Source organism: Chiloscyllium plagiosum, unplaced genomic scaffold, assembly GCF_004010195.1.
Source record: "Chiloscyllium plagiosum isolate BGI_BamShark_2017 unplaced genomic scaffold, ASM401019v2 scaf_12158, whole genome shotgun sequence".
Lineage (NCBI taxonomy): Eukaryota > Metazoa > Chordata > Chondrichthyes > Orectolobiformes > Hemiscylliidae > Chiloscyllium > Chiloscyllium plagiosum.
The window spans coordinates 12,127-23,742 of record NW_025213772.1 but is presented as its reverse complement, the minus strand read 5'-3'; the positions used below and the strand labels follow the sequence as shown (position 1 = coordinate 23,742).

The window sequence follows — 11,616 nt, the reverse complement described above, 5'->3', positions numbered from 1 at the left end:
CAGTACTGAGGGAGTGCCACACTGTCAGAGGGTCAGCACTGGGGGAATGCCGCACTGTCAGAGGGTCAATAATGAGGGAGAGCCGCATATTCGTGGGGTCAGGACTGAGGGAGTGCTGCATTGTCGGAGGGTCAATGCTGAGGGAGTGCTGCACTGTCAGAGGGTCAATGCTGAGGGAATGCCGCACTGTCAGAGGGTCAGCAGTAAGGGATTGCACTGTCAGAGGGTCAATACTGAGGGACTGCCGCACTGTCAGAGGTTCAGCACTTGAGGGTGTGCTGCACTGTGAGAGGGTCAGTACTGAGGGAGTGCTGCACTGTCAGAGGGTCAGTACTGAGGGAGTGCTGCACTGTCAGAGGTGCTGCCCATACATTAGCAGGTCCCTCCCCCTGGAGCCACACAGGACAGTGGAGAGTTAGTAGCATGGTCAGGCCTAGGCCCGGGGTCTGGGGGTGGGCGGTGGTGTGAGTAGCTGAGATTACATGTAAAGTACCCGTGACAAACCGAATCCCAGTGCCCCACCCCCTCACAGTCCCACCTCCAACATGATTCCAAGCAAAAAACAAGGGAAGGGAAGGCAGGAAGAGAAGGATGGAGAACGTTACTGAGTGCAGCAGCTGGGAATGTCAATGTCTGTGTGCTCAGTGGATCAAATTCAATCCAACCCACAGAAACCAGTGGACGTCAGTCTCACTGATTATTTACACTATTTTCACCCTGCAGTGGCAGAGTCACATTTTTTACACTGGATTAGGTTACAGCCCTGGGTCACTGTCAAGACTTTCCGGGGATGGGGGCGGGAAAGAATTAAGGAAGGAGCACTCATTCTGAATTCTCTTTTTGACTCCCTCCTGGGTTACCGACAGATCGCTCCCCCCCACCCCGATGTCAGAGCGCAGACAGCAAAGGGCCATGTCTGGTGGAGGGATTCTAATCAGCGATGACAAAGGGACTGAATCAGGGGAGTGCAGAGACCCTGGAAGGCTATGGGCCTGGGGTCTGGGAGATGGCAGTGGGAGCACTGGGCACTCTGAAAACGAGGCTGAGGGTTTTAAAATTGGGACTGAGCTGATAGCCAGTGTGAGGCAGAAAGTGCAGGAGCTGGGCGAGATGGGCACTTGGATTCTGGGGTTTCTGTGGGCAGCAGAATTTGCTGAGTTGGGTGGTGGGTCGGGAGGATACTGGAATAATTGGATTTGTGGATGGTAAACGCAGGGCTAAGGCATTCAGCAAGTGAAGCAGGCCTCATGTCTAGCATGTTATAGAGATGGCACGAGCGGTCTCAGGGAAGGGGTCAGAAGCTTGGCTCGGGAGCAAATAGGACCCAGAAAGAACAAGAAACTTGATAATCTCGGAGCTGATCTCCACTCACCAGAACGCCTGAGAGTCTCCCTCCTTTACATGGCATGTCCCTCCATTGTCACAAGGCTGATGGATGCAGGCACTGACTGGAGACTCACAGTGCCTACCCTGAAGATTTGGAGAAAGTACACAGTTACTTATTGACGGATTCTGCCCTCGCTCGAGGGATGGCTATCCCTGTCGGTGAAGGTGAAGTTTTCTGGACTGAGTCCGCACAAACTAATGTGGTTTCTTGGGTCAAATGCCACAGCTGGAATGATATGGCCGAAGTCATCTGGGTTTGTGCATCTGACGTTACTACACAATACACACACATAACAGACCGCCTGAACACAGGACCCTGCCTCCATTATACTGAGAGAGGGACTGAGGTCAAACCATGACATAATGTCACGTGACTGAGTTTCAGACTGGAATTTAATCGAAGGGTTCAGGGTGGCTTATATATAGAATATCATTTAACCAGGAGTGAGATACAGACTGGACTCTAATTGAGGGGTTTCGGAGGTTGATATATAGAATAACTGATCCCCAAGAGTGAGTTACAGACTGGAATCTAATTGAGGGGTTTCAGGGGGTTGAGATATAGAATAACTGATCCCCAGGAGTGAGTTACAAACTGGAATCTAATAAGAGGGTTCAGGGTGGTTTTTATGTCGAGAATAACTGATCCCCAGGAATGAGTTACAGACAGGAATCTAATTAAGAGGTTGGTTTATTTATATAGAATAACAGATCCCCATGAATGAGTTACAGACTGGAATCTAATTGAGGAGTTCAGGGAGTTTATATATAGAATAACAGATCCCCACGAATGAGTTACAGACTGGAATCTAATTGAGGAGTTCAGGGAGTTTATATATAGAATAACAGATCCCTGGGAGTGATCCCTGGAATCTAACCGAGGTGCTGGATGGATTGCTGAGGAGCTGCTGTTACCTTGTAGCCAAACGGACAGTTGCATTTGTAATAATCCAAGTGGTCATCCTGGCAGGTTCCTTGGTTCTGACACGGGTTTGACAGGCAGGGGCTGCACTTTGCCAAGACGCCGAGTTCAGTTGGACCTACACAGAACAACATGTTGGTGGTGTGTGATACGGAAAGCAATACCTGATCAGCTATTGCTGGGTGGCTCCAGCATGTCTGGCATTTAATTTGTGAAATATTGGCAGCTGGAGCGGTTAGTTGTCAAATATCTACATTTTATTTATACTCTTTGTCCTTGGGCAATAATCAGGAAGATCAGCTCCTGCTCTAGAGATCTCTTCAATGCTAGCAGTGGCCAATGATATCAGTGTATTGAGGTACAGCGAGATACACAATAGCAGCTGCACTGTCTGTATCTTCATAGTCTGTAACTTCAGACACTTGCATGACACAACTGAGTAGGCTCCAGGTTTCTCTATGACACTTTGGCAATCATTCCTTCACCTGCCTGGGTGCTGGGGTCTAGAATTCCCTACCATCAGTTCCTTACCTCACCTTCCTTCTTTAGTGATTAAGGAGGATCAGCCATGATCATATTGAATGGTGGTGCAGGCTCGAAGGGCAGAATGGCCTACTCCTGCACCTATTGTCTATTGTCTATTAATTCACTAAAGACAACCTCTTTAGTCAAGCTTTGATCATCTGTTCTAATATTTCCTTATGACTCGGAGTGTCAAATTAAATCTGATTTACCTTCCATTGAAGTGCCTTAGGATATTGCACGGTGTAAAAGGTGCTATCTGAATGCAAATCTTTGTAGCTGTCTGACAGGAGCTGCATTGAATCAGGACTTGATGTCAATCACTGCTGAATCCGGAGCAGTGTTGGATCAGGAGTTTACACGGAGCGATGCTGAATCTAGATTCCATCTGGACTACTGTTGAATCTGGGGTCTACAGACCAGTGCTGAATCTGGAGTCCATGTGCACCACGGTTTAATTTGGAGTATACATGGACCAGTGGTGAAGTCTATGTGCTGGAATGCTTGTGGATGAACAATGCTTTACACATTGACAAAATCAGGGAGTTCTTGTAGAAATGTAGGGGTTAGGGGAAGGCTTAGGGAGCTGAGTGTAAGCTAACTCTCACCTCCAGGTGCACTGAGAGGAAAAGGAGCCTTCTTACCGTGACACTCAAATCTCTTGGCGGGAGTGGTTAGGAGGAGCTTGCCCTCCATATCTCCTGGTCCAGCACAGCGGGCGATGCCAGGCTCTTTATACCCAGTTTTAACCCAGTCTGAAAGCCAGAGGAGATTGCAATCACAGTAGAGGGGGTTAGCTCCAATGGCACTGCAAGCGAAAGAGAGAGAACGGGAGTCAGGTAATGTTATACTCCACCTTATAACTCTAAGTTAGTTACAGAACTCTATTAACATCAGCTAAAGCGCAATGGGTAGCATTCTCACTCAAAGTCAGAAGGTTCTATGTTCGAATCTCACTCTGATGGTGATATTCCCACTGCAATGTGAAGAGAGTGGTGTGCCTTGCAGGAGCTGTTACTTGACTGTGATGTCAAATTGAGGCACTGTTTTAATGGAGATTGAGAGGGTCCTGTGACACTATGCGAAAAGCAACTCACTGAAGTTTCTTCCTCCTTCAGTACTGCCAGAAACAGCTAGCAATGTTCCCAATTCTTGCTTGTGGGGCTGTACTCTGCAAAATGTCTATCCATTCAATCAATGACTATTGAAAAGTAACTCAGTGTGCATGAAGTGCTTTTGGGGAGTTAAAATACAAAGTTATAAGCTTCACTGGAGATGCTCACTGATGATGTTACCTAGTCATAGTGACGAAACGTCTGAAAACAAACCTTCCAGCTCAGCGAGCTAACTTACATACGTATCATCAACCTGAGCTACAAATCTTCTCAAAAATTGATAAAAACTTATTTTAAGTTCTTTCTTGAGTATAAAGGGGGACATGTTCAGTGTCACTGGGTCAAAATCCTGGAACTCCCTCCCTAAGGGCATTAGGTGTCTACCTACAGCAAATGGACGGCAGCTGTTCCAGAAGGCAGCTCACTATCACCTTCTCAAGGACAAGTAGGATGGACAATAAATACTGGCCCAGCCAGCAACACCCACATCCCATGAGTGAATAGCAAAAATGTTCTATAAGCATTAAAAAGACTTGCATTTGTCATGCCCTTCATAACCTCAGGACTTTCTGTCTTTAAGCCAGTGAAGAGCTTTTGAAGTGGGTAAACACCTTGCCTGAGTCTGAAAGCTAAAGGTCAAAAAAAGACCCATTCCAGTGATGTGAGCACAGCAACTAGGTCCATGCTCCAGTGCAGTACTGAGGGAGTGCTGCCTTGTCAGAGGTGCTGTGTTTCAATTGAGATGCTAAACTGATGCCCCACCTGCTCTCTCAGGCAGATGAAAAAGATCCCATGACACTCCCTTGATGAAGAGCTGGCCAGGCCTCCCTGACATTCTGGCTAATATCTATCCTACAACTGAACAGAATCACAGCTAAGTTACAGCACAGAAGGAGGCCATTCAGCCCATCAAAAATTCATCACCACAGGAAGTAGTTGATGCCAAAACATTGAATGTATTCAAGAGATGGCTAGATTTTGCACCTGGGGTGAATGGGATCAGAGGTCATGGGGAGAAAGTAGGATTAGGCTATTGAGTTGGACAATCAGCCATGATTGTGATGAATGGTGGGGCAGGCTCAAAGGGCCGAATGGCCTCCTCCTGCTCCTATCTTCTATGTTTCTACCTGCTCCCTGAATGAGCAGCATACTTAGTGACAATCTCCAGCCTTCTCCCTTCAACCCTGTTTGTTATTCCTTTTCAAGTAAAAGTCTTGAAAACCTGCCTCTGTCAAGCTCTCAGGCAGTGAACTCCAGGCCCTAACCACTAGCTGTGTGAAGAAATCTTTCTCACATTTCACTCTTGCTTCTTTTTCCAGTCACTTAAAATCTGTGCCTCTCATTCACGATCGTTTCACAAACAGGAAGAGTTTTTCACTCTCTTGTCCATCCAGACCCTTCATGACTTGACACACCCCAACCATCATTAAAATCAGATTATTCGGTCCCTAACACAGTTGTGGACCTTGCTACTTGCAAATTTTCTACTGCAATTCTCACCCTACAACAGACTTCAAAGAGTACTTCATTGGCTGTGAAGCACTTCAGTTTGAGGAGGCAGCTATGTAAATGAATTGTTGTTAATGTGTTTCTGGACTCCAAACATGAGCCATACTGCTATTGGTGGAAACGGAGAATTGCTTCACGGTTGACCCTGGTTTTGCCGTTATCTGACACCCATTTAATCCTCCTGGGTTTAGACCTGGGAAGACCATAGCCTCATGGCAATGTCACTCTACAGGCAGGGTTTTGAACAGGTTCTATTCCTGAATCCATTCACAAGTCAGATGACAATGCAGGACAATATAAAATAACCCCTACTCATAAATTCAGGCAACTTTCATCTGTCAAATCTTTAACATTACTATTAATACACCCCTATATGGGGTCGAATTCAAAACAACAAGCCCTTGTTCATAAATCAGGAACCACCTGTGCTGGTAATCCAAGCTAATACTCAAATGAACAGGTTGTAGCTGGTGTAGTTTAAAAATCAGTGGACTTATTAAAAGGTGATACCAATAATGACATACACGCATGCACACACGCGCACTCATGCACTACACACGCACACATGCATAACACATGCGCACATGCGCGCACGCACAAACACAATTTGTGACATAGGATCTTTGCACAGACAGATGTAAAGAAGCTTCAGGGAACTAGCCACCTAACTTTAATATAATATCAAATGAACATTTCTTTCACTTACAGATGTGATAAAGAAGCCACATCAGCAAAGATTCCCTTAGGAAGTGTGGAGATGTCATTCCCATGTAGTGACCTGTGTGGGAAAAGGCAGAAGAAGAAATATTAATGCCACATTGACCACCCAGTCCACCTGTGACACGAATTTCAAAGAATTATGTATCTGAATCCCAAAAACACTACCCAGGGCCCTACCATTAATTGTACAAGTCCTGCTCTTGTTTATTTTCACAAAATGCAATATCTCGCATTTATCCAAATTAAACACCATCTGCCACTGCTCAGCCCATTGATCAAGATCCCGTTGTAATTTCAGATAGCTTTCTTCAATGTCCACTTTAACACCAATTTTGGTGTCATCTGCATAATTACTGACAATGCCTGCAGTATTCTCATCCAAATTGTTTAAAAAAATGACAAACAAAATTGGACCCAGCACCGGTTCCTGTGGAACACCACTGATTACATGTCTCCAGACCAAGAAACAACCCCCCACCACCACCTTCTGCCTCCTACCATCAAACCAATTTTGTTTCCAGTTGGCAAGCTCACCCTGAATCCCATGTGATCTAACTTTACTAATTAATCTACCATGTGGAATCTTGTCAAAGGCTTTACTAAAGACCAATGTCTACCCCCTGCCCTCATCAATCTTTTTGGTTACATTCGTCAACAAACCTAATCAGGATTGTGAGATACGATTTCCCTCGAACAAAGCCATGCTGAGTAGCCCTCATCAGTCCTTAACTCTCCAAATGCATTTAAATTCTATCTTTCAGAATCACCTCCAACAACTTACCCACCACCGATGTCAAACTCACAGATCTATGATTCCCTATAGTCTTTCTTAAATAAAGGCACAACATTAGCCACCCTCCAGTTGTCTGGCACCTCACTCATGGTTATAGATAATGTAAATATTTCTGTTAGGGGCCCTCATATACATTGAAAAGTATACCAAGCTTTCAGGAGACCAGATGAGACAAACATGACTGTAGCTCCAATAGATCAAAACCCTTCCCATTCACTCCCAATGTGTAGAATCCCAATAGATCAAACCCCTTCCCATTACTCCCAATGTACAGAATCCCAATAGACCAAATACCTTCCCATTTAATACCAAAGGATCAATCACCTACCCATCCAATCCAAGTGTGTGGAATTCCAATTGATCAAAACCTTTCCCAGCCATTCCGAGTGTACACAATCCCAATAGGCCAAAATATTTCCCAATCAATCTAAGTGCACAGAATTCCAATGGATCAAACCCCTTCTAGATCACTCCCATTGTACACACTCCCAACAGACCAAATCTTTTCCCAATCAATCCATTATACAGAATGGGTTAAATTCTACCCAATCATTACATTACCTGGAGCAAACACATAAATGTAATTCATTGTGTTGAATTCCAATGGATTTCATAATTTCTCAAGAACTCTCATTGGTGAGCATTTCAAACCCATATTTATAACATTCCGAAGTGATTCTTTTTGATCAAACTGAGATCATTAGGTAAGTTGAGTTATTCACTAGAAAGGGAAATGTTTTAAAAGTATGATCTGTCATCTGTGATTGATCCATTATTATTCAATTGTGATGATTCCACTGGTCAGGACCTGGCCCTGTTACCCTAACAACCCCCTCTCTGGTTCTCATCCCCTGAATTTATATAGATGCAGAAGGATCTGGGTGCCCTAGTCCAAGAATTGCAAAAAGATTAATATGCAGATCAAGCAAGTAATTTGGAAAGCAACAGAATGTTATTATTGGTTGTGAGAGGAATTGAATAAAAGGGTGGAGAGGTTACGCTTCAGTTACACAGGGACACGGGTGTGACCGCGTTGAGAGTATTATGCACAATAATGGTCTCCCGATTTAAGGAAGACTGTAAATACATTGAAAAGTTTTCAGAGAAAGTTTACCAAACTATGGAATGGGTGGGTTGTCCTACAATGTAACAGGTCTAACATATGAGGAACGGCTGAGGATACTGGGATTGTATTCGTTGGAGTTTAGAAGATTAAGGGGAGACTTAATAGAGACGTACAAAATAATACATGGCTTGGAAAAGGTGGATGCTAGGAAATTGTTTCAGTTAAACGAGGAGACTAGGACCCGTGGACACAGCCTTAGAATTAGAGGGGGTCATTTCAGAACAGAAATGCGGAGATATTTCTTCAGCCAGAGAGTGGTGGGCCTGTGGTATTCATTGCCACGGAGTGCAGTGGAAGCCGGGATGCTAAATGTCTTCAAGGCCGAGATTGATAGATTCTTGTTGTCTCGGGGAATTAAGGGCTACGGGGAGAACGCTGGTAAGTGGAGCTGAAATGCGCATCAGCCATGATTGAATGGCGGAGTGGACTTGATGGGCCGAATGGCCTTACTTCCACTCCTATGTCTTATGGTCTTATGGTCTTATGGTCTTATGGTTGGACAGACTAGACTTGTATCTTTGGATTTTCGAAGAGTAAGAGGTGACTTGATTGAAGCGAATAACGCCCTGAGGGATCTGGGCAGGCTGGATGTGGATGTGATGTTTCCTCTTTTGGAAGAATCTAGAACTTGGTATCTTTGTTTAAACATAAGGGTTGGCCCATTTAGACAAAGATTAGATCATTTTATTTCTCTCAAAGAGGGTTGAGAGTCTTTGGAATCCTCTTCCTCAAAAGGAAGTGGGGGCAGAGTCTTTGAACATAGCTAGGTCGATTCTGGATAAGGGGGTGAAAGGTTATCAGGGGTATGTGGGAGTCTAGAGAAATCTGATCAGCTACAAACTTTATTGAATAGTGGAGCAGCTGAGTTGCCTACTCCTCCTCTTATTGCATATATTTGTTTCCCCTCCTTCCACGAGATCCTGTAAACACGCCTCAACCACCAGCAAGGATTGATGAGTGGGCCCTTTCACTGTGAAGGATATCACATAATCTGGTTCTCTCCCTGTCCCTATCACTTCCTCCAGACCCATAATCCTCCGAGACCTCCAACTGGGTCTTCTTGTGTTTTCCCTCCATCCCACCAAATGGTGTCCATGCAATCTGCTGCCAGGGCCCTGAGTTCTGGAATTCCCCTCTTCGTCCTCCCTGAAGATTCTCCTTAAAAACCTACCACTGTAACCAATCTTTTGGTCACCTGCCTTAGAAATACAGCATCAATAGCAACACAGAACAAAGCAGCAGCACTAGGCCATTCAGCCCATCGAGTCTGCTCTGCCATTCAATATGATTGTGGCTAACCTATATCTTTAGACATTGAGCCCTGGTTCTGGACCCCCAGTCATTGGGGCTATGTTTCCTGCTTTTATCCTGTCTAGTCCTATTAGAATTTTATACGTTTCTATGGGATACCCACCTCATTCTTCTAAACTGTAATGAATACAGTCCTAACCTATCCAGTCTCTCTTCATACATCAGTCCTGCCACACCAGGAATCAGTGTCTGAACAGTCTTTTAAGACACTCGCTATTAAATTTTGCCTGATTATGTGAAAGTTATTTTTCTCCTTGCATATGTATTTACTAGACTGTTTGTCGTTGGATTTACTATTGAATCTCTGATCTTCATGATCTGTAGTACTGGGCTCCTCAATAGTGAGAATGCCATCTCTACATCTAGTCTGTTAAATGTATTTATCACTTCAAAGAGCTCCATAAGGTCAGCACAACACCCCAGTGGTCAACCTATCCCAATAGTTATAGACTCAGTTCTGGTTGTGCAAGTCTTTGCACTTTCTCCAGTGATTCTATACCCATTTACAGGTAAGGCTTGCCCTGCATTAACATGTCAAATGAACAGATTGTGCTTCAATCTCTCTGAGTCAGTACCTTACTCAGTGAGAGATGAAGGCTGTAATTAGTAAACTCTCTACTGCCAGGAGCACCCAGCAGGTTGCCTGGTAACACTGTTCCTGAGTGTTAATGAAAGCACTGGCCTATTAAGTAATCTGCCAGTTAGTGGCTGAATTGGGATCTGGACTGTTGAAACTTCTCTGAACAGCAAGGCAGTACCCAGCGCACATGGTATGGGAACCTCTTCAAAAACAAGGCAGAGGAAATAAAATGAAATACCCATGCTCTTCCTAAAGCTTTCTATTTTGTTGTCTGAAGTGAAACTATTAAATCCTATGTTATGCCCCTTCATGACACAAGTGAGGAGACATCTGAAATGATATTTATTCAGTGATGGTGATGGACTAATAGCGAATGGGCAGATAGATGGTGAGAAAATGGTGGGTGGCACGGTGGCTCAGTGGTTAGCACTGCAGCCTCACAATGCCAGGGACCCAGGTTCGGTTCCAGCCTCGTGCGACTCTCTGTGTGGTGTTTGCAAATTCTCCCCGTGTCTGCGTGGGTTTCTTCCCACTTTCCAAAGATGTGCAGGTTAGGTGGATTGGCCATGCTAAATTGCCCCGTAGTGTCCAGGGATGTGCAGGCTAAGTGGGTTGATGATGGGAAATGCACAGTTACAGGAATAGGGTCGGGAGTAGGTCTGGGGTGATGCTCTTTGGAGGATTGGTATGGATTCGATGGGCCAAATGGCCTGCTTCCATGCTATAGGGATTCTGTGAGGAGGCAGGGAGAAAGAAAGTGCAAAAACAGAGATTGACGGCAGAGGGACACACACAGATAATTGTCTACACCTTACTTGGACATTGAGCCCCTGTGTTCGAGACTCCCCAGTTAGGGAAAACATCTCACAGTCTTTAACCTACCAAGTCATTCACAAATTTTACTTCTCAACTTTATACACTACGTTTCAATGACATCACTTCTCATTCTTTGAAATTTCAAAGACAAAATCCCAGGCCGTAAAATAATCTCATAAAATAATCTTCTCATCCCAGAAATCAATGTCATGAATATTCATTGCACTCTATGGATGCAAATCTTATCAGATCGAGTGGATCGGTTGGAGAGACAGATAGAAGCGATGAGGAATTTGCAACAGCATGTGATGGATGGCAGTTATAGGAAGGGGGGAAAGTCTCAGATACAGTTACATAGATGAGTTAACTCCAGGAAGGGGAGAGAGGTTGACACCGAGGGCAGGAGTCTTTTGTGAATATACCCATTTCAAACAGGTATGCTGTTTTGGAAAATGTAGGGGGTGATGGAGTCTCAGGGGAACGTAGCACGAACAGCCAAGTTTCTGGTATTGAGACTGGCTTGAATGCAATGAGGGGTACATCGGCTTCCAAGAGATAAATTGTGTTAGGGAATTCTGTAGTCCGAGGTACAGACAGATGTTTCTGTGGCCAGCAGCGAAAAATCAGAATGGTGTGTTGTTTCCCTGGTGCCAGGATCAAGGATGTCTCAGAGAGGGTGCAGAATGTTCTCACGGGGGAGAGGGGCCAGCAAGAGGTCATTGTCCACATTGGAACCAACAACATTGGAAGGGAAAAGGTTGAGACTCTGAAGGGAGATTACAGAGAGTTAGGCAGAAATTTAAAAAGGAGGTCCTC

The 11,616-nt window shown here is 44.8% G+C and overlaps 1 protein-coding gene across 1 annotated transcript in view; it reads right to left on the bottom strand.

Annotated features, from left to right (window-relative positions):
* Window positions 1-11,616, bottom strand: part of LOC122547716 (slit homolog 1 protein-like) — a gene marked incomplete at its 3' end in the record, with an annotated part of 35,559 nt that overhangs the window by 12,100 nt on the left and 11,843 nt on the right. The window contains exons 4-7 of the mRNA XM_043686306.1: window positions 6,161-6,232; window positions 3,475-3,638; window positions 2,302-2,426; window positions 1,373-1,470 (exon numbers count right to left, since the gene is read on the bottom strand). Coding sequence (XP_043542241.1) covers window positions 1,373-1,470; window positions 2,302-2,426; window positions 3,475-3,638; window positions 6,161-6,232 — 459 coding nt within the window. The remainder of the gene's footprint in view (window positions 1-1,372; window positions 1,471-2,301; window positions 2,427-3,474; window positions 3,639-6,160; window positions 6,233-11,616) is intronic.